The sequence below is a fragment of the Galleria mellonella genome, unplaced genomic scaffold (assembly GCF_026898425.1).
Source record: "Galleria mellonella isolate WM207_F2 unplaced genomic scaffold, CSIRO_AGI_GalMel_v1 utg352, whole genome shotgun sequence".
Classification (NCBI taxonomy): domain Eukaryota; kingdom Metazoa; phylum Arthropoda; class Insecta; order Lepidoptera; family Pyralidae; genus Galleria; species Galleria mellonella.
In genome coordinates, this window is record NW_026442084.1 from 5,127,601 (window position 1) to 5,152,511 (window position 24,911).

Here is a 24,911-nt window from a genome sequence, read left to right on the forward strand (position 1 = left end):
TTATTACTTTTTTATTGTGCTCTACGTTATTGCTTGGTTGATTATGGACTGGCCATTTGGTGAGTTGCAAATAAACATGGAAATATGCGGTGGGAATTTTTTGCTTTCAAAATACACTTTTATATAATCTGTTTGGCATAATTATTTTTTAAATAGTTGTATTTTTTAATATAACAATAGGAACTGTTGTGCGAATAAGCGAGCAAAACTATTGGAGAGGTCTAATTTCCTTCCCTCCTTGACGACCCACTACTGGGCATAGTTCTCTTCCTATAAGAGGGACTACCACTATCATACTTAACAGGTACCTAGATATGAAATATTGTGTGACAATTTTCGATTTAAAAAAATAAATTTTTCAATGGGTGTACAATGCTTTGTTCTGTTAATTACGATATTCCGAGAATAAAAATGAGTAACGGCACATTGAATGGTAGTATACAATAAATGGTTGAAATGATGATTATGAGTCTATTATTAATTATTGTATTAGGTTTGTGAGCGCATTCACCTTTGCCATATGCAAAATAATAAAACTGGGACAGGGAAGTTCGGATCGGATATTTTAGACTGAAACAACGTATACTGTTATGAAAATGTCATTTTGGATGATAATGTTCCAAAAATAGTAATGGTAGAATACTAAATCAAAAGTACACAAGCTTGCATTATAAAATCAGTTAAAATCTATTGCATGCGAACCCTTGAATATAAAATACTGTATAATCCTATATCAGTCGAAAGGTGGGGTTCACAAATCGGAAATCAGACAAATCCGGATGGATGACAACCCTAGTCCCTTCGTGTTTGTTAAAACGAACGCGACTTAATTAATTGTCTCTATTACTACTCGCTCGACAGTAAATAGGTTGTGCGGTTTTATAATACGTTAACAAATTGAACGGGCACTAATTCAATTTTGGCTTGTTACCTACTTATATAAGGGTCGTTGAGTTCTGATGACTCCAATTTATTTTATCATTATTAAATTGCAGAGGGTTTAACAGAAACAACTTGTCACCCCCATAGAATATTGCAATTACTGATACTGTCGAACTCATTCAATATTAGACTCTATCCTTCTGTATTTGAATTGCTCTGTTTATTTCACAATTTATTAACGCAAATACAGTGCAGTTGTCTGTGTTTTTAGTCTCACCAAAAAAAAAAAAAATTAATGACTGTACGGAACCCAATATTAAAAATAATATCAATACTTTTTATATGTTAATTTATTTAAGAAGTTTTCGAATATGGTACAACATTTCACCAATAACATTAGACTCGGTGGTTTCTTCAAAATTTCTTTACGTATAGCATGAAACAGAACTTAATTTCCAAATTTCATATCTCTAATTTAAAGTACTATCAGCTGTCTTTTCCTTATAGTAATAGCAGGTATAAATAGTATATGTTCCCGCTGCTTTGGCCCACTTTTCTGAATGCCGGCACAACTGTACCAGTACACAGAATGGGTAGGTAAGTTGATGTTAGTAACAGAGGCGAACTAACAAAACATTAATCGAAGCAAGCAGACGTGAGCGTATGTGCCAAGTACACAGCGACCAGACCAAAAGACCTTCCCCGTCCCCCGAATGTAGCTAATGAAAGCGATGGAGGAGGTGGAGCCAACAAACTGTCAGAGGTCTACCAAATGTGGTTACGGTTTACTGGCACCGAGCGAATGCCAAAGGGCGGACGAGGTTGTCGTCTATATCTACTGCATGTACGAATATGACGCTTGAAAGAACTGACTTTGGCAATGTGTTTGTTGAATTTTTTACATGATATATTTGAAGCTAATATTTCAAGTACATTGTTATAAAGATCTTGAACAGGAAACATTGGTTTACTAAGATAAAAAGCTTTTATATTTGTAATTCAACTTTTAACGTTCAATATATATAATTTTGTTACTTATTCTGTAGATAGATGATTATTAAAAATGATTAAAAATATTAAATACAAGGAACGATAAGAAAAATAAATATAAATGTTATTGTGGAAATTTATTGAAGTGTGTACTATCGCCACACTTATATTGATTTGTTTTAGTCTTTAATACCTATATTTACAATAAACTCCCATTGAGACCATGCAAGTCTTACATGAAAATCTATACAGTCTTCTATGAGAATCTCGATCAAGTAGATTTATTATAAGAAAGAAATTTTATTTTGTAGATTGATATAAATTTTTAAAAGTTCAATAATTGGATTTTAGAATTATACTTTTAAACCAATTCTTATTTTGGACAACAGGATATTCTTTAACTATAGATATGTTCAAAGAACCTTCTCGTATAATTTAGTTATGTCCAAAGACTTGAAGTGTAACAGTTATTTTCAAACTAAAGTTACTAAAACTTATGATTTTAGGGGTCAAAGATAAAGAGACACCCAAGTGTTATCCCGAACCTAATTGAGTATTCTATGCTCAATAAAATTCAATGGGACTTACTGAGTTTTCTAAGGCTATTTATATCTAACAAAATATTTGTTTAATATGTTATTTATAACACTATACTACATTACAAATTATAATTCTAAATAGACATTTGTCTACTGCATTTAATATTAATCTATCATATTCACGCTTCTAATGATATTATTAAACCATCATATAATTAATCATAGAAAAGATTACGATTGCACCATAAAGGTATATGGCTTTAGTAATAAAAATTGATTAATAAATAAGGTCCCGTAAACAGATTATGTTTAAGTAAATTTGTAAATAATATTAAGTAAACACGTCACTTTGCTGCAGGTACTATATGTATAGATACTTTCGCTAAACTTATAAATAAAACACATGACGAAGACACGCAAAGAGGTCACTTGAGAACATTGTAGCAGTAAACATACTTCGTTTAGATACTAATCCCCTAGAGGCAAATAGAAATACACGCGGAGAGAAAATCCATTTCGTTTCTGATGGAATAACAGCGTTATCTGCCTACAATGCTTTGCTACACAAATAAATAGTTTGCGAAACACTCCATTCTAATAGAGTTTCATAGATATCGAAGTACTTGCTGAATTTCGAATGAATAACCGACGCTAAATTAATATGGTTAAGAGGATTGGAGATCTTTAGCCTTAAATGCAGCCGTTTCTTTGGCGTCAATAAGATTACCCCAAGGATTACAAAGGCATGGCAATTACGGCGGCGAAGAAGTCTGGGGTCGCGACTAAATGGCGACCATTATTATTGCGTATTCCGTATAGTGGGTAAATGTAGTAGAACATTATACAATTTGTTACATAACTCGAGCTACAGTTATGGAAACAATCTAATGACTGCTTATTGTAGTACTGAAAAACAATGTAAGTGTTATTGCTCTATTTTCATTGTAACCTTAGTTACGTATTTACTTGCTAGGGAAAGACTATCTATCAATATATATCTTGGATAAATTCTAGTTCTGCTTTTAATTACTATACTTTTCAGAGTATTATATAAAAAAAAAATCCTATAAGAATTATTATATCGTGATTTTTCGACAGTGACCTCGCAATAGCTTTCGATAGCATGAACTGTCTGTTTCGGACGCTCCCGACCTATTTCAGTCCACTGGCCAACGGAGTTACGCTTTGAAACAATGAACTGAGTGCGCGTGAATGAGAAAGGTATAATGTCCAGGTTGTAAGATTGAGCGAGATGGGGATCTGGGCCGGCGTCACACAGGGAGCACGCATAGTACCCGCTGCGTTCTATTTTGGCTCGTCGCAAAACATGTCTCGGAATTCGTTTCTATGTGTCTGGTAACATCAGAAATCATGTGACTAATGATCCATAGGCTAAAACAGTGTATTAACATATGGAAGCTAGCAAATTACCGCAAACATCGCCGTTGGAAGTCACATCCGTGCTAATTGTACGCACACTGCTTCTACAATTACGGCTTAATTTAAAAAATGACGTGTTCCAGCTATATAAAAACGTCGGGATCGTTTGCTATTCCTATTAAGTGTTATGACATGATATAAGATAATGAATTCAGGGCTATTACCTTGAATGACATCAGAAGTTATGTAAGTTATGTTGTAAAAATAATTTCCGTTTGGCAAGTTTGACGCAGACATCGATGTGTTTGTCAACAGTATTATAGATTATATCAAACATAAATAATAGAAATTTCGAACTCGATTCAGTAATGTGGTATTTAATCGAAAGCATTATTTAACTGAATATTTTTGGTAATTCTCATATTACGAACAGGCCTCATAACTTTGAATGTAAACAGAGTTTAAAATAGCTCGATTGTTTCATGTAGTTTACTGTACGATCCACATTAACCTGTAAGTGAAGTAAATAAAATGATGTACCACCGTGAAAATGGGCTACCGGGCTCGTATGTTGAACATATTGGTTATTTGTTTTACAGCTTTTGTAGTTAGGCGATCGTCCGTCTTTCGTTGTGTTAAAGTTTATTTTAATCTCGGTATTAATATTAGTTACGAAAATATCTGCGAGTGTTCAATCATAAGTGGTACCTGGTTTGTTTCTGTTGCGCACAAATTTAGTTACTTTCTAGGTATACAGTTTACGCTTGGTGCTTCCGCTATTTTGTTGCCTAATGAGCGTGTGGCTCTGAACAGTAACATCGTAGACTGAGAATACGTGTATGTATTACTAGCAGGTCAGTGTAACTTCAGCGTGTTTCCCGTGTCAAAACATTGTAAATATTTACAGATAGATTGCTATTACATTTGGAATTTCACTGAGATTCAGTTTGGCCCGTTTGCATTACAACATATGAACATTCAAGCATTTAATATAATCAAGATAATATAAAACAAAAAAAAAAAATCTTAATAATATATATTAATCTTCAATTTTCTAACACACTGGATTCTTCACAAAATCCAAGTGTGGTCTAACTATCAAATTACAGTATTTATGGCTTTAACGTCTTCGGCGGCGATGATGAATGCCTCAGGATATTTTATGTAAATAGATGGACTAAAGCTATACTTTAATGTACTCAAATAATACAGTAGAAACTTATAGAAAAAAAAAAGAATTGGTCATAACAAAAAATTAATATACTATAATTCTATAATTCTTAGGGAGAGATTTAAATAGATAGACATTTATTACCTCAACACACTATACAGCGACGACAAATATAGCATATACTCGTATAATATTTGAAATCTACTTTTAAACTAATATATATGTACAAAAAAAGAATGATAATAAATTTTAATATATTAAATATCTTTTATTTGTTTTGTAAATACCGATAAAATTTTCTTCTATTGATATTTACAAAACAAAATGTTTAATTATTCAAAAAATAACAACAAATATTATATTACTAAAGATATAATATTAGATTACTAAAGATAATATATGAAATAATATAAATGTAACTAATATTAATGTTTCACTTTATAAGAGAAACAATTATGAGTAAGATGAGAGGGAATGTAAAGACAGTGCTAACGTAAGGAGCGGAAATAGTCGTATCCCTGTTCCTAGGGGGTACGATGTTAGCAAGGGGGCACAAGGGAGCGGTGGAGTGGGAAGGAGTGGATGACGTCATCGTGGAAATTGATTCGAGGGCGAAAAACGAGGCCGCAACAAAACCGGCGCCGCGTCCGCCGACGAAGCATAAATTACTGGTTTATTTGCTAAGTCGAATGGGGACCCATCTTTTATTCTACGTAATGGATTTTCAGATACATGCCAATAGATTATGATGTAATTGTATCGGCCAAAGACCTTTCAGACTGGGATAAACGCGGTGACCTTCAATCAGCATCGGTGTTATAAAATTTGACTCGATAAGTTTTTTTATTCATCGAACTTTCACATATATGTACTTATAGCGCAGTGTAAGGAACAATCTTCCAACCCCTTTAACACGTCCCGAATACATAAAAATTCAGGAAGCATTGCTCTGTCTCGATGTGCCATAATTAGAATATTTTTAGATGAATTTTGTAATACCTTATGTGACGCAAGTGGTGAAAAGTATATGAAACGCTTCTGGAAAAGGGTGGTTGTAGTTTAAGTTTACAGGTTGGAGGTCTGTTCGGGTCTTGAAAGTATGTAAAATGTTAACTGATACATAAGAACCAATTGTATCATTTAAGATGTCTGATTACAAACTTATATTTTTATAAAGACTCCACTAAATTCTGGTTAAGGTATATATATTATGTGTCTGCTTTGAATTTTAGATGGTGTCAGTTTTTAGTATGTATATCTTTGTACATTTTCTTCATATTTTGACAATTCGGTTTACAATGTATTGGTCCCAAATAAATGCCGTTGTTTCTCTATATATAAACTTTATATAGATTAGTCTGCGCTCTAAATTTAAATATTTTAAATTTAATGTCTTCTTGACATCTCGTCGTCCACTGGTGCATTTTATTAATTTCAAAATAAGAATTAGTGAGTTTGTTTTTATTTTGCGGAGCAAAATTGTACATAATGTAAATAAACAGTTCATGACTGAACTTCATGATGCCTACACTGCGGACGCAGTGATAAACCAAATTATGTCACTGTTCAAAATAATTCCTGTCTCCTCCCACTTGTATTAGGTCTATTTTAACTTCATGTCATATAATAAACTGATATCTCTAGCAATTCCGAATTCCAATGGACTAACGTCTGCGTTTGATAAAGATAATTATCTCAGCTAATACTCGTATTGTTGTTTACATTATTTCTTATATTTTATATTCAATATTGTTTATGACAATATAATACTCAAATTATATAGAATTTCAAATTACCTATTATTCCTATCAGATAGATAGTTACTTTTTATTTTGGAAGATATTTAAAAATTGTCATATTACACGCTTCTATAAGACTGTCCGAAAAAGGAATGTGTTTAGGATTTATGCATGTAAGTTTTTTTATTCCACCATAATTCCTACATAATGTCTAAATAGATTTGGATGTACAGGACACCGTTACAATCCTTACATCATGCTGAGTGACCATAACAATTTTTTTTTCAAAATGTTACTATATGTATAAATAATAATATATAATAATATGAGTTACGTCAATTTTAATTTTCAATCATAATATCAATAACTTATTTTTTTTTTCAAAATGTTACTTTTTATATGTTTTTAACATTATAAATCCTATTTTAAATATTACTAATATCTACTGTAATAATTATATTATTTTTATTTGGCCTTTAAAATAAAGACAATTCAAACATACAAACATCCTGTTTCTGACATCATCGCGACGTCATTAACGTATTCCAGTCACAATTTTTATTGATAGCATTGACTTGGCTGAGACCTTAACATGACGTAAGAGTATGTATGACTCCATTTGCTATGATAATACTGCTAATTATAGAAGTTAAAGATCGTGGACAGAATTATATTCATTTGGTGACGTTTTTACATTTTATGTATAATCTTTTGTAGTAGGTATTAATGAGTCTATGAATTGATTTGAGATGACTCATAGCAAGATAAACAAGTGTAAATTTTTAACCGATTTCTAATAGGAATATTTACAATTAGACTTTTTTTTTTTATCATCAACTCTGTTTTAATTTTAATAATTCTTTTACAGTCTGTAGGGTTTACTCCCATATAGGTCCCATATTAATTTTGTTAAGATTGATATCGGTTTTTAACTGACCTCAAAAGAGAAGTTTTCAATTCGTCATTTTTGAACATGTCATAAAATTAAGGACACGAATCGACTATTTTTTTTAACCGAAATTTCCATATTTATTAATCATCCTAATCATTATACTGACGGAATGACATGGAATAGTACGACCATAGTAAGTAATCAGTAGTTATCGTATGCAATGACATCATGGTGTCATTTGCGATCTGTCATACCTAACCAGCTGTACAATCATGCTCGTCTATATACTATATAACATAATATATTGATATTTAAGCTTGAATTTGTTTTAAGTTGTAAATAAATAAAATATAAATTGAAGAAAAAAATTCAGTGTTATGACGTAACTACGTGATTCAGGATGGTGGTTTCTCTTTTTGTTACTGCAATAAAAAAAAAACAGCGTGCAACTTCAATTGTAATATATTAAAAATATTAGATAAAACGGATGTAAACTCTACAGAATTGCAATAAGAGTTATTAAAATAGATTTAAAACTGACGCAAATTGACCTTTTTGAAAAGACTATATTTCAGGTGTTATTAATTTATTTACTATATACTAGTCTATTTACTGCTCATCCATTATAGTATAGATTATAATTTCCATAATATCAAAACATTTATTTGCATATAAATAATAAAAAATCTTGTAATACACTCGTATTATTATTATTGGTGAAATTAATCATTTAACAAATAATTAGTAATTGAAAAAAAAAATATTAAATACTGTTAGTCATATGTATGATTAAAGAATGTTATGAATCAGTGTCGATTTCTGTAGGCATTGTAGTTGGCGCACTGGCATTTTAAATACAATTTTTAAATAATATAAATAACAGCTCGTGTCTGTTTTTTCTCTTTTTGTTTAACTGTCATTTAGAAATTTCTTACTTATTTTTTCTCTTTTTGTTTAACTGTCATTTAGAAATTTAGAAATTTCTTATTTATTTATTCATTCATTTAGAAATTTCTTACTTATTTTTTCTCTTTTTGTTTAACTGTCATTTAGAAATTTCTTACGAAGGGTTTGTATTACATAATTCAGAACGGATCGTTAGTGGGTTTTTGGACATTTTTGGATTCAATCAGTAACTATTATTGCTGGAAACTGATTTGATATCTTACTCATTATATTGTTTATGTTTTCTACTGACTTTGAAGTTCTCACTGTGTTCTTGTTCGTTTTTGGTCTCTTACTATTTTATGATCCTGTGAAACTATAACGAACATCTGTCGTTTTATTAACAGGTGTTGTGATCATAACTTGACAATAAAATATATAGTAACAGAATCAAGAATAAGGAGAATTTACAAATTGAAATTACTTTGTCAAAGTGCATGAATGAAACGAAGTAACGGGTTATTAATAATTTATTTATTAAAATAACTTATTACTTTTATTGACTAAAATAAAATACGAGGTTTGTCCGGAAAGTACGTATAAAAGTTTTTTAAAAATTTTATTTTACAATTATTCAGGTAAATCAATTTTATCCCCTTCAAAGTACTCCCCCTGTGACATAATGCACTTGTGCCAACGCCGTTTCCACTGTGAGAACTTGAAAGTCCTCTGGTTGTAGGTTTCTCAGCTGCCCCGTCGTAGCTTTTTTTATCTCATTTATGTCCCCCAAATGCCGCCCCCGAAGTACCAATTTGGTTTTTGGGAACAAGAAGAAGTCACACGGGGCCAAATCCGGCGAATAGGGGGGGTGTTCGGTCACCGTAATGGAATTTTTACTCAAAAACTCACGGACAACAAGAGAGGTGTGGGCAGGGGCATTGTCGTGGTGAAGAATCCAACGCCCCTCTCGCGCCAATTCTGGACGAACTCGTGCCACACGAGCTTTGAGGCGTCTGAGCACATCGACGTAGAATTTTCCATCAACTGTCTGGCCTGGAGGGACGAATTCTTGATGGACAATCCCCCGAACATCGAAAAAAACAATCAACATTGTCTTGACATTTGAGCGGGATTTTCTTGATTTTTTTGTTCGTGGTTCCCCGGATGTCTTCCACTCTTTGCTTTCACGGCCATTCTTGCCGAGTTTCGAGAGAAACTTGATTACGACGCGCTGCTCTTCAACGGAAGCGGGCTCCATGCCGACGGGGTTTCGTTAGGTAATCACAGATATACGGCGGTCAGACCAGAACTGAAGCATTGTTAGGGACATAAGGAAGGGGTCCTGCGCTTACCTTATCGCATTCCAGAACACTTTTATACGAACTTTCCGGACAGACCTCGTATGGTACAAAAGTCTACCAGTCAACCTTTGGGATAGATAATGAATCACGAATTTGGTACTTTATTGTAGGGATAGATAAAGAAAATAACAACCTATACTAGATAAATAATACATACATAAATATAACGTAATATACAACTAGATAGATATATAAAATATTAATATTATATAAATAAATAAAATATAAAAGATGATAATTAGTTACTATTGTTATAATGAGTTCATAAAGCGAGCATATAATATTCGGTAATTATGGTATAGATATGAAGAAAACAGAAAAATGAACATTCACGATTATTTCGTTGATGAATCGACAATAAAAACGACTAACTTCCAAAGAAATTGATGATAAAAATAATGTAGACCTTGATTTCACCGTACAATATGGCTGTCGGCACCATACAATTTTTCACACAAAAGCAATAGTAATAAGTAGTTAACGGTAACAGAATAAAGATAAATTTTAACAAGTACATTTTACTTGGCAAGAAAAACTACTTCCATTGTGGATATACATTCACCGACAACGTTGAGATGTAAAATGTTTGAATTTAGAACGTGAAATCGTCTATAAGCAGATTTTGCTTCGAAACAGTGTACTGGAAAACAAGTATTTAAATTAAAATGGAACCCACACAGAGGTGAATTATCGATTGCAATAATAATTGTAAATGACGATTCAGAACTGGCAACGTAATGGCATAAGATAACCATAAAAAAGGACTTTGTGCTGAAAATGACTTAAAAAACAGTGTAGACAATAGGAGAGGTCAAAGGCTTGATGTAATTTGTATGAGCTGTCAATACCATGTGCACGAGGGTAGATTGGAAGTATGCATGACGTCACAGCTTTGACAGCGGACGGTGCGTACCCGCCCAATCCTTCACCAGTATTTGAGTGATGCACATATATTAATATCACTCAGAATTACACGCTCCCTTATTTGTATCTCGTGACAATTTGTGATAGGCGAAAATTGTACGACATTTGCTGTCGATCTTCACTACTGACACGTTTTGTATTGTAAAATCTTTATTGTGCATATGTAATTTATATATATTGGACATATTAAAAGATTTAATATGCAATGGCGGACTTATTCCATACATGAATCTCTTACAGTCAACCTTTGAGAAGCTGAAAGAAAAGTATAGAATGTAAAAAGGGTAAAAATCGTACAGCTAAAGATAAACTCAATAATATCTAGTTAAATTGAACACATAAAACAATACAAAAACAACTGTATACACCTACATATATAAATAATAAAAAAAAAAACCAATACACATATAAATATACAACAAATACATATATTCACAACTGGCTCAATGAAAAAGGAGTTTAAGAATAAAATATTATGATACCTGCTTTAAAGGATTTTAATGATTGTGCCATCTTTAAGTTATTAGGAAGTGAATTCCAGAGACGTGCAGCATGTACAGTAAATGACTTGGCATATTTTGTATTATCTGGACGCGATAAGCGAGCGAAAGTTGGGTACTGCTTCTGTAGAGCTTTTTAGGAATACATTCTGACTTTTGTTACTTGATCGATAATGGTGGTGTTTATTAAAGTGCATTTGATGTATCTTATATTGGTTCTTGACAATTAGTAATAATTTGCTTAGTGATTACGTAGCATTTAATGGCGGTTTACAGGCAAAGTTATCAGCACCCCATTTTTACAAATCATGTATAACATGTATAAAACTAAATAACGCTCGCTGATTAATGATGAAATTTTTGGAATCTTCAAAGACATCACATTGTTGGACATAGATTTCTTTAATACAAGTATTCTGTTATTACTACGTTGGTCAGACGACTTTCGAGTTTTACTTGTTTTGCTCTGGTGTATTTCGTTTTGTTCAAGTAGTCATTACATTTATTAGAACAAATATTCTTACTTCATCGGAATTTGGAGAAAAAAAACTATATAGATTTATTTCTATATACTTATAGGATAGCTTACAAATTCTAAAATTAAGCACAGGTTTCTTACGACAAAGGTGAAGATTTTGGTAATTCACAATATAAAGTTGTTACGAGTGACGTCTCGAAATCAATAACAGTCGAAATAGCATATAAGTACTAATATTTCATTGTGTGTGATCTAGAAATAAGAAAAATACAAGGAAACAAGAAGAATTCCGGATATACATCGCACTCGCACATCAATCAATCAAATCAAGGCGGGCTGAAGGAAGGCCATTAAGGGTACGTAGCCTAGTTAGTTAATATATCTTATTTAACTAACTTTGATGTTCCTTTCACGCCACTATCCATCTCTGTTATATCTAGGGGAAATAAAACAGTAACCTCCCCATCGACCCTCGATTAAAGCTAATGCGACTTGACTAGCCTTGCCCTGTTGTTCGGTAACGGTTTACTCGAGTTAGCATGAGCTAGTTTTATCTGATTTCGTTAAAAGACACATACTTCTAAAATAGTAAAAGTGAGGGAAAGATGTAATGCAGACTACCAGTCCCATTGCAAGCAATATACCGTCAGGTAGACCTCCACGCGCCTTCCCCTCTGAAAACCATCGTGCTGAATTCCAGGTCTATTCATCACGGTGAGCTAACTTTATTCTCACCTATCATCCTTCCTTGGTGCCCCGGCAGCGTATACCGTTAGCGCAAACGGGGCTACCATTCTATGATATATATGTATATTAATCGAGTCATTATTTAAAACGTTCTTTGAATACAAGGGTTACGTAATCTGAAACGACTCACTATTTGATGCATTTAACAACGTGCAGTATATGTTTCCCTTGTAATAAATAGTTTCTAATTTACTTCATACACAAACGTTAATTAAAGCTGCTGAATAAGGGAGATACTATAATTCTCTAATTGTTATCCTACTTATACCTTTTATGATTCATTTATGGTACGTTGGACATTTGATCATTCATATTAGTTTATCGCAAATTACAACTAATGAGCAATTCATTAGCTACAACCTGCAGCTTTGCTCGCATAAATAAGAATTCTATGTTCAACCTAGTACATAGTATATCTTTTCATCCAATTTTAATCAAAATCCATTGAGCAGTTTAAGCGTATTTAGTAACAAATATCGAAACGTTTTTTAGAAACTTGCGCACTAAAAATATATAGAGGGTTATACACTTTCGACAGATTTGTCCTTGCCTTTTTCTTTCAACTATCATTGATTTAACGCGATGTTCTTTCAGTCTTTTCATTACATTTTCTTCACACTACAGTTCTTTTCAGCAGCATTATATCTCACCTCACCCTACCGCTTTAGCTTTAGTCATTTTATTAATCTCATCTAATCAAAGTAAATACTAATGTAAGCAAATGCTCTTCACATGGTATACATGTCCTTGGCTGTGGTGTGAGGTTAACTAATTACAAGGGCTGATAGAGGTCGCCCGGGGCAGAATGGCTTCGGTAATATTCCAAAATTTATACACGACGACAACCTCTAGACCTTTAATTAATAGCTTTGATAAATTATATGTGAACAACCGGTACATATCGACGGGAACCGATTAGATGGCCGGTTAATCGGATAGTTGCTAATTCAGTCATCAAAAGGTATTTTTTATGTATATCACACAATGTGGTAGAAAATTTGGCACTGCTCCACACGTTTTAAATATTCCCAGCGAACGTTTAATTTGGTTGAATACTTAAAAGTGTTTTAGGTTTGTAAAGATGAGTAATAAGACGTATAGCGCTAGATGAAGACGTTATTTTACGTCGGCGGAGCGTCGAATATCATTTTTCGTTGTACCGCTTGAGTTCAGCGAAACGGATGACACGAGCGATCTATCAGCGAGAGATTTCTTTCTAATGAAACAAGATAATATAAGACTTGTTACAAACGACTTTAAAGCTATTATAACATTTAGCCGAGTAAAAGTCATAAGCGATACTAGAATATCAAAAGAATAATCTGATGGTTTCTTATTATGTAGAAGACGTCGGAAAAGAAAAAAATCCTTACTGGAGGTAAGTCGACAGAAAATTATTGTGTTTATTTGAACTTTTTTGAAAAAATGAGTGTGTTCGATGTGGAATCACATATTCTGCATTTAGTGACAAACACTTGGCGCCATCTAGTAACAGCATAATAACTTACATTACAGAAGCATTTAATCGTCAACGAAAATGGTGTTATGATCAATAAAGAAATGGAATTAGCCGACATAATAATATTGTGGTTATGTTAATGGCGGTTAACTTTTATAGAAATAATTATAGCATAGCGTTTAGAATATCGATAGACATAATTATTGTCACTCGAATAATAGATGGTATGAGCATAAAACATGTGGAAGACGTTCTTTCTATTGTACATTATACAGGCGTAGAGTTTATTTATCAAGAAAAAATGTTTTTTATTAAATGACTTTCATAATAAGAAATTTCTAAATTAGTTTCTTTTTTTAATATAAAGTATATTTGTAGTTGTTACTCTTACTCAGTTATATATTTCTCTAGGAATCTAGAAAATAGTAAAAAATAGAAAATAGAGAGTATTTATTATTGTGGGTGAATTTACCACTGGACAAGTTGGTTGCCGGACATATGCAAAAGGCAAACAAACAAATTGACGGCCCACTTTGAAAGCAGTATGATAACTGTCGCCTATACACTTGAACAGCACTTGAGTAGACAAAACTGTATGACGCCCATGGGACACCTCATTCGTACCATTTCAGAGGACTAAGGTGTAATGCGTCCATATCCCGTAATCTAATTGTCATATTCCACTTTTAAAAAAAATTTAAACAGCTATGCAAGCACAGCTGTTTGGCGATAGAAATGAGTTTGGGAAAGAAGTATTTGTTATTACAAACGTGACCGGGGATGAGATCTCTAGCATTAATTAGGTTTGTTATCAGTGTTTTCATATCACTATCAATAATCACCGTCGGAGTTGGTCGGAAATTAAAAACGACACGTTTGGAGTTAGTCACATTCGATGGAACTCATAGTTAACGGATGTCTTTTTGAATGGGTTTTATTACAGTTTTTAGAATACAACGCTGTCTAGTTTATTTAGCGATTTTAAAGAGGAAATTCTAAGTTCGTCTGTATTTTTATATGTAATGTTTTAGTCAATTTTGAATCAACTGAAATATTTTATTGCAATCGATTGGCTTTATCGATAGTCTTGGTTTCATATTTATTTTGTTACGATTGAAGTATTCATCTAGTTGTTTTACATTAAATTAGCTGTTAAATTTGACTTTATCTGCTTTATCAAATATTACCTCCCATTTTCACGGTAATTTCTAAAAGTCATTCTTACTGAAAACATTTTTTCCTATTATTTCTTTTATTTTTGCTTATGTCATAAAAGGAAACCATAAACAAAATATCATGTTACTGACCCTTACTGTTCAAAGTATGTATTAACAGATAAGTCAGGCAGGACAAGTTTTGTTGTTATGTACATACATACATAGAAAATTGTCATACTTTCGTATTCTGTAAAGTTCACAGTTCACATTGGACCTTCGTGGTATCGATCTGGTCGGTTCAATGAACTAACACAAGTTGAAACTAAATACATTTTATAAGTCAGCATGTACTGTGTTGCTTACACAAAAATAACACCTTCTATAATAAGCATACCATTGTCTATACTGCTGCTCGTAAATATCTGTATTTCATATTTTAATATGATACATTATTTGTCAGAGACAATATTTTGGAATTATTCTGTTTTTTCTTAGATTTATTATCATCTTATGAATGTTTAAACCGAAAAAGAGACAAGTTTTGTACCTATCAATAAATTTAAATATAGTTAAACAATTTTACATATTTGGAGTGAAAATTTAAAAATTGCTTGATTTAAACAGCGAATTAAAACGTAAGTTATTCATTCTTTATAATCGAAATTTTTGAATTCTATGTTAGTAAACTGTCGTTGAACTTTACAATTTATGGTAAATGGTTTTTGGATTAAAAAGTTAAATCTTAAAGTAGTTACTACGTTTTTAGACACATTCGTATTTACGAATACATGTAATTTATTTAAATAAAAAGAAACTTCTTTAGAATTATCGAACATTGTTTTTGAAAATTGTTTGATAACGCAGACATTACTAAACTTTTAAATTTCTAACCTATCCGAATTCTAGGGAGAACTGAGACATTATAATATTCCTAATATTTCATTATGACCGAGTGAAATTACAAGTATAACCTTGCATATAGAGTGATCTCATTCTAAGGTCGTTGTTTCAATATCTGAAAGGTCATTCTGTGAATAAATAACTTTGATGTCCTCGAGAATCGGTTAGTCCAACGTTCGTCCTACTCCACCCCGGCTCTTTTGTTCGATTCAACGAACAAAATCGACCAAAGAAGAGATGTCAGCATCATAAAACATTGCTGAGCAAGGCGTGACCTCATTAACGATCCAGTAGGTGTTACGAGGGTCGTAAAAATCCCTACTAAATTCCAGAATTAAGCCTCCTTTGAGTGTCTGTCATATCCATTTATAAATTAGCCGAGCCGAGACGCCAATGGAGTAACTGTCTCGAAAAGAAAATGGATTTGTGCGATGGCGTCGTCACGCTTGACTCACAATGTATTTTAGTTGGCGCTAATTACTTTTTGATGAGAAAAGACTGAGTAATAAGATTATGAGATGCATTAAAAGTACGTGGCATATTCTATTTTTTCTTTATAAGTACGCTATTGCTACGTATATCGCATGAGTGGGACGTTGTGGGACGATACGTTCGTTCGCCCAAACACAACTACAGTCATGAATTTCGCAATTATTTACGAAATAAATGAGATCTTTCTGTGAGATTGTTCTAACAAATACACCGAATATTTCTCTCAAAGAAAAATATTGAATTGATAAAAACTTTTGAGCGTCCTAAACTGATATGACAGCTGGATATGCCGCCAGAGACACATTTTTTCGTCTTATGACTAATATTCCTTTGGAAAATTTTATGTTTCATAGATAGAACACTTCTTCAAGTATACTAATTATGTCAATTTTATCGTGTTGTTTTTGGTCTTTTCGTTTAATAAAGTGAACCTTATGGAACAATCGTTAAGATCTTTAAACGACATAACCAAGTTTACAAATGCTAATCTCGCTTCTGTCGAGGTTAGTGCGGAATTGTCTCCACCATCACAATGAAAAGTTTAATTTCAAGCTTGTTTGCTTTGGCGCCCTTTTGAGGATCTTACTCTGATTCAACATTGTATTCAAACGCTAATTCTGCATTACCATTGATTGTAACAATGTCTCAATTATGGTAAGTTTTATTATTAATTGCTTTCAAACATTCATCAACGTTTCACTGTCTATAAATTCGTGACTTTCTTTTTCATTAGTCAATAGTTCAATTACCTGCGGATTAAAATATTCACAACAGTAGGTTTGAGGTTTTCTTATAATGAAATATTTATAAAAAAAATGAGTGTTCAATTAAAGACTTTAGACCTATTGGAATAATTTTTGTTGCTATATCAATTTAGATAATAATAATTAGTATAAATGAAAACAGATTAAAATTTTTCGAGTATTGTTGAGTGTAACTTTATCATATTCATGATTATCCAATTAGTTCGTACTGAGAGGCTCGATGAAATAAATAAGCAACGATCAGAGATAAGTATCGCAACGTTCATGGGGAGTGACGTCGATTTACTGATAATGTCATCGTTGATATTAAAGCTCGTGAATATCGGTGGTAGCAGAGCATTCGCGTTCATTGCTAACTTGATTTGACAACTTGTTATGCAATTTATTGATTACTAGTTTTTATCAGCGACATTCCCCATTCCATTCCATTCAATAAGGCTTGATTTAATAAAGTAGGTACGTATATTATTAAAATCGATTAGTCATGTAAATCCGGTACGTAGATAGAAGTCAATTTAATACTCGTATTTACAGTGTTTTGTGCAGTGACGGATGAGGATATGACATTATTTGTTTTTATATCCAAAATATCAAAGTGGCGATTAAATGAAAAAATCATAATACACTAACTAGTACAATAGAAAGAGGACTCTAAATAAAACAGTATGCCAAGTCGACTGGTCGTATCTTCTCTCCATAAGAAGTTAGCTGCTCTAAATAGTGGGGCATTAATAAATAGTTAAGCTTTATTGTATGTAAATTAATGGTAATAATTAGCGAAAGTTCTAAGAATAGAATTTTCAGTAACAAAAGCTTGAGTAAACAATTTATAGTGTTCTAAAATAACACAGAAATATATCATGTCATTCCAATATTCTGGAATCCGGGTATGATATCCATCATCAGAGTCGGTGTTCCGATAAAACATCGATGTGGCAGTCCCGGGACGGTACGGAGGGCTCGTACCGGGAATGTCTCCAGGGACAACCCACGTCACCTCAGCCGGTTGCGGTTAACTTATTCAGAATGAGGGAATTGACGAAAAGTCAGAGGCTACATTTACGATTTTATGGTGTATTCGCTTGTAACGTATATATTGAAATTTTCAGAGATTAAACACGATTTAGCTAGATTTTGTAGCTTGTAGATTTTGTAGCGAATTGTATTTAATTTCTGATGTAGTCTGAATTTTTTTTTTCAAATATTGTAAATACGCAATATATAACGTAAAAAAAAACATCTAAAAATATGATTTTTCTGGCAAAATAAATATGGACAAAGGCACTCATCGCTTATATTAGTATGCTTAATACAAAGCCTGAAATCTATTTGAGGAATATCAATAAATCATACTCAATTGAATTAGAAATATAAAAAAAAATATATCTTAACATAAATGATTAGTATTGAACGGAAAACATCTCTAAATACGGAAAATTCCTCTTTACAGAAATACATAATTTAATTATGAGTGTTAATAATTTAGAAATAGATTCTATTATCGTATAAATGAAACCTTTGCGTCACATAAGGACAAAGTACTTAGTAACTCATGCGAGCGTAAAGCCATTGTTCTCTATAAGGACATCGCACGAATTGAATTAGTTATGAAGTAACGGTATAGTCAATAAAGGTAAGTTTTAATTCACTGGTACAAACGCCATTTGACACAAATCTCACTAGACAATGTTAAAACAGTGGTTTAAGCGTTAGGCTATAATTATGACTGTTATAATACAAGAAACGATAGGCATCGTTTTAAAAAAACCGCTACATTTTATTTTTTATTGCTCACATCAGTTAGGTTATTTTTGAGTAATTATTATGTTAAATATTTAGTCTCATGGAAGGTCTCTCCAAATACGTCCACGTCCAACGTGGACGTATTTGGAGAGTCTATATACACAAAGTGTAAGTAAGTGTATTGCTATGTGGTACCGGCAAAGAATAGGCCACTTCTCTTCCCGTGGGATTCGTAAAAGACGACTAAGGGAACTTAACGATAGAGGGATGGCCAGAAGCGTCCCTCTTAAAACATCACTAAAACATGACTGCGGTTGCTAACCCGCTTGCTAAGCGTGGCAACTACTGGCAAAATCTCCGTTACGAGGCTTATTTCAGCAGTAGACAGTTAATGGCTGATGTGATGACGTATCCAAAAGAAAGTTTGATTGACTAAAGCACAAACGAAATGACTGATACTAGAAATACATTCAGAAGTTCGCTATTATGAGAGAGCTTGGAATTCAAAGCGTGAATTTTCTGAAATCCGTCTGGATCATGGTTAGTGGTTCCGTGGGAGTGACGCCAAAGGAAACGATTAGTAATATCAATCTATTATTCCTCGAAGATTTACTGGAAATTATTGCTTTTCACATATTAGATTCATAGAATATATACGAACATATAAATGAAGACTGTAGTCTTCAATTACTTTTAAGAAAAAATCTAATTATATGTATAATAAAATTTTCTTCTTAACGCCTACCTATATGACATTTGTCGTTGTGTCGTGTAAAGGGCAACAGTTTAATTATAGTAACCAGTCATTCCATCTGGAAACAATTTTAATGAATATTATACACTGAAAATGTTTTCAGAGACCGTTTGAACTGTATATAATCTAACATCTCTTGGGAATATGTATTTGTAATTCGTAGATAGAAATGGGACTGTGATATGTACATATGCAAATATTCAAATTGACGATCAACATTATTCAATAAGGAAAGTAGATTTAGATGTTCGATTGCTACAGCTCCTTATCACGCACAAGGTGACAGAACATGAAAAGGAGGTCGTAGATGGAGTAAACATGTTTATGAATAACATTTTGAATCGAGCCGTGCAAATTATAAGCAATGTGAACAAGTAACCATATGGTTACATAACATTTATCATTGTTTACCCTTGATCTATGTTTGATATAGAAGATAAACTAAATAATCAAAGAAAATAAAAGAAAAACAGATATTGTGAAAAAAAAAATTCAACTTTAGCGATGTAACGTAAATGAAATTGAAGAGGACGTGACAAATTCTAACTGTTACCAATAAGTATACACCAAAAGGTCATTCAAATGCAAGAATATAGTAGAAATAAAAAAAATATATAGCTAACAAAGATCCAAAAGACCATTAAGTACGGATCGGTACTATGCCACGGAATGAAATTGTCTAGCAATCATATTATTGGGAGCACATCAGAGCGATTTGTAACAACAAGTCATGAAAATTTAATGTCCTAGCTGTAGTTCTGCGAAGTGAGCTCTTCGCCAGGTTGGCATTACATTTTTATATTAGATACAGAAAACTGTTTTGTCAGATCGCAATTGTGAAGTACATTTGTAAATGCAAAACGAGAATAGTATGAGATGTAGTTAATATTTTACAAAGGTCTCTATCGTATGTCGGTTTAGAAAATATATAATGTAATGTGTTTTGTAGATCCCCAGTAATATATTTATGAAAGTTAGTAAATATTTATGTCGTTTTTGAACTAGCTATAATAATAACAATTAATTTTTAATTCAGATAACTTTGGTCCATATTTGTTATAAATAACCGATGATTACGTCCATATGGTCAGGCGAAACATTTTTTTTTTTTTTTTTTACAACACAGGGGACAAACGAGCATGCGTCTCACCTGATGGTAAGTGACTACCGCCGCCCATGATCACCCACAACACCAGCGGCATTAAGAATAACTCTTTTCTTGAAATGTTGTCGTATCGGTTCATATCTGGAAGTTGATTAAAGAAGATTGTGGAAGAAAATTGAAAAACGGAAAATTCCATAACGTTTGGGAGCCGTTAGAGATATAATAATATATTTATATTAATAAAGATTGTCAGATAATTCGGAAAATTAAAATTGGGGTAGAGATAAAATAATATATTTATATTCTGACTGTGGGCATCAACACAAATTCAATGGTAGAGTGTTTATGTAACATTTAACCTATTTTAGCGCCACAAAATTTATTAGAACGTTTTTTAAAACTTTTTTATTTTATTAACATACAATAGCTTGCTTTGCTATATGCAACGACTTGTATTAACGATTTTGAGCTGTCAAGTAGGGGCATATCTTGTTCGTACAAATCTTGGTTCAACGCAAAGAGCCACGCATCATGCAGTAAGGCTGTCTCGCTGTTGCGATATAACCGTCGTCTATTGACAGGAACGACATCGTACGCACTATAATTCTATAGTGCTCATGGCATCCCTCAATGCGTCACTTTGTAAGTAAAACAAGCGTGATGTAAAAGAATCGCTACAGTACACACATGTCCATAGTTTATAGGTATATCTGTGCTTCATCACGCTGTGTAGTTTGTGTCAGCATGCGTGCTAATAAGCATAGGAATTATGGATTATTTGATTACTAATCTATATACAGACCATCTGTGGGCGATGTGTACAGCTTCTTGCACAACTCCTGCGGACCACCGAGCGCGTTGATCTTGGCCAGGCCCTCGGCGCCGCGGGACTCCATCAGCTCCCGAAGCTGCCGGAGCGAGACGCCATACTGCGCCGGCCGCCCCTCCACCGTCGCCATGGTGCCGGGCTCGCGGCCGCCGCCCGCACCACGCCCGACAACCCTCTAGCTCTGGAACAAACGAAAAAAGAATCATCAAAATAGGCTCAGAATAGTCGTTTTAAAAAGTATTTCAGTCATATTATCAGTCTATTTCCGTGTGGTGACGGAGATACAATATGTCACTACCACCTACGATTTATCTTAATAAGTTAGGTCAGTCTAGTTCTCCCACGTTGGATCCTTTTATTTTAAGCATAGCATTTGATCTATTTATATGATTAATTTTTCCATCCGTTCTTATACAACAACATTTTTAGACTTCTTTCAAACTAACGTACATTCGAGCTATTGTATATTTGATAATATCACTTTATTTGTGACTAAGTGCTAGGTCTTATTTATGAGGTCTACAATATAGTGTATATGGATTTAAATAGATGTCACAATTGCATATTAATTAATTATATTCTTGTTAATTTTTAGCTCAAAATAGAGCCTATTCAGTTCAATTCCGAGTCTCTTTTTATAAAAGCAATATAGTTGGTATTTGTGAGCTTAATGTAGGACAAGATTTTTAGACAAGGCAAATAGTTTATTAGTGATGGGCTTAACTTTTATATAAATGCCAGTACTTAATAAAACTACACGTTGTTCTATAATTTCTATTTAGTTATTATGCCCTTTGCCTGCATCCTTCCACTTTCATATCGTAAAATTAATGAATTATGAAAATTATTTTCATACGATCCTATAATTCAAAATACTATGGTTTGTTTCATTTTATTTTGATATCGACAGTTACCCGGTTCCTGATACCTCCTTCCAAAGTTACTCTTGCACTACAGTTTATGATATCGCATTATTTATGACTCGGCATTAGGTCCTATCTCGTCTTCCCACGTCACGACGTGCTACGAATCTATTGATGTCCATTTACAATTCAGATTGCGATGACATAAAACTGTTTATCGATGGTCATGTTATTGGGATATCGTTTTAGGTTATCTCTGTTTCCAGCAGATTCTTTAGATAGAATACGTTATTCGCCGTTTCCGCGGTATTCTTGGTATTCTTTCTTTATCGCAAAAGATCAATTTATAATCGAAATTTCAAATTTTTAACCTTATAAGTTTTCCATGACACAACAAAGATAGCCATTAGAGTTTTACCATTGGGTTCGGAGCTCGGAATTCTGGATGGAAATTGACTGATGTATTAAAATACACAAGTCAATTCGTCAGTTACTCAGAGCTTTATATTTTTAATTATATTTAAAATTAAAAAGGTCCTGTCGTGATATTTTTACATTTTATAAGGTAGTATTCTGTGTAAGGAGAATGATTGATTAATTTTGCTAATGCAGTTGAAAATATCGGAAATATTATGTAAGCAACTACTATTAGTGCAACGTTAAACGGGGGAGAAAGACGTAATATCATGAGTACAAAGTTTCGTCCGAACTCGTCACGCTATTTGTTTTATATCTACTTTGATTTATTAGTGTTAGTTTCCCCCAATTAGATCATAGTAATCAGCACGTCTAACATGATGAATGATCACTGACCTTCTTACTGTGTTCCTAGTGACACAATTCAATTTGGTCGATGGTCCATGTTTGTGTCTTGTAGAAGTAACTTACTATTATGATAAATCCAACTATTAATTAATATAAATGTGATAGTTTGCGAAGATGTTTCAATCTTTGCTACTCAATCACCCTTAAATCATTGCACAGAATTGATTACAATTTGGTACGTAGATGGATCATACCTTGGATTAACATCCAGGATATTTGAAGTTAGTTACTGACTAAATCTCGCTTTGGTAACTAGACATAGTTCGAGATTGTTTTTTACGTAATATTTTATCACATCAAAATTGGATTGAGAACGAACCATGTCCAAAATTATATTATGAATGTGGTTTAACTAGCTACATTAAAAATCCTAGTTAATTTGGGTAAAGTCACTGTTTATAGTCTCTATATGTGTACACGTACTGTTTATATTAAAAAAATAGTCTTGAAGTTTTTTGGAGATAGAATAGATCTTAGAGTTTAGCTAAAGTGCTGAGCTTAAAAAATGGTTATGTCGTATAAGGTGTATATGCCATGATGATTTTTTAAAGAGCATAATAGAAGAAAAAATAGAGGATAAAAGGGGAAGATGAAAACGGACAACTACATGGGACAGATAAAGGAAAATTTAGGAACAGGAAGGTCAAAGATATGGCCTGGCATAGAGTTGGCTAGAAGAGAAAGCATGAATTAGTTGCCCCGACGTGGAAACCGACGACCGAAGTGGAAACTCTTAAATGAGTAGAAGTTCTTGGATAGTACGTTACCATGTCTAATATTATGCTCGACGAAACGTGAGCATGTGGGGTGTAAACTCATCACCCTATTCACACAACTATAGCAGTCGATAAATACCTCTGATGCTTACCCCACTAGGGATTAGAGTTAATAATTTATTATTTTAAGTCTTATATATCAGTTGACACTCTAAATAAATCACAGACTCAACAAACTGTTATACTTTATTCAAAACAAAATTTTCCCCTAAACGTGTCCCTCATAATCGGTGCCATCGAAATTTTTTTGAGTGGGGTTTAGCGGTGAGGGGCTGACAATTATGCAGTTAACAGCTATGAATATTGGACGTGAAAGCTTTTATCTTTCATAAATGTCATATTTTGGTGGAAAATTATTATGGCACATTACACAATTAAATATCACTGGTAATGAGATAAGCTGTTTGTTTGATTGTAATATGGAAGGGGATAGGAGGCTTTCGGTAACCGGTTCATTGTGTATGTATGTATAGTTGTTATTATCTATCTGAATTGTAATGGTATACTAAGGATTCTAATTTACAAAAAAATAAATAGAATTGTATGGGACCAACAGAAAAGTAGAACTATTGCAAAGAGAATTATCATACCTGATACAGAATTGACGAAGATACCGTGTAATATGTTAAAAAAATTATCTATATTTATATTTAAATTAAAATAGTTAAAGGTGATATTAATCAAATTCCAATGTTGAATGAGACTTTCAAATGTTTCTCCTAACCTTTCTCAAATGTTACATCATTCATTATCAGG

General features: G+C 32.8%; 1 protein-coding gene across 9 annotated transcripts in view; it reads right to left on the bottom strand.

Moving 5' to 3' along the window:
• The window catches only part of LOC113519451 (plasma membrane calcium-transporting ATPase 2), a 218,968-nt gene that overhangs the window by 67,655 nt on the left and 126,402 nt on the right, over positions 1 to 24,911 (bottom strand). For all 9 annotated transcript variants that reach the window (XM_052897055.1, XM_052897057.1, XM_052897058.1 and 6 more), the window contains one exon: positions 21,665 to 21,872. In XM_052897055.1, coding sequence (XP_052753015.1) covers positions 21,665 to 21,821 — 157 coding nt within the window. In that variant the 5' untranslated portion in view covers positions 21,822 to 21,872. The remainder of the gene's footprint in view (positions 1 to 21,664; positions 21,873 to 24,911) is intronic.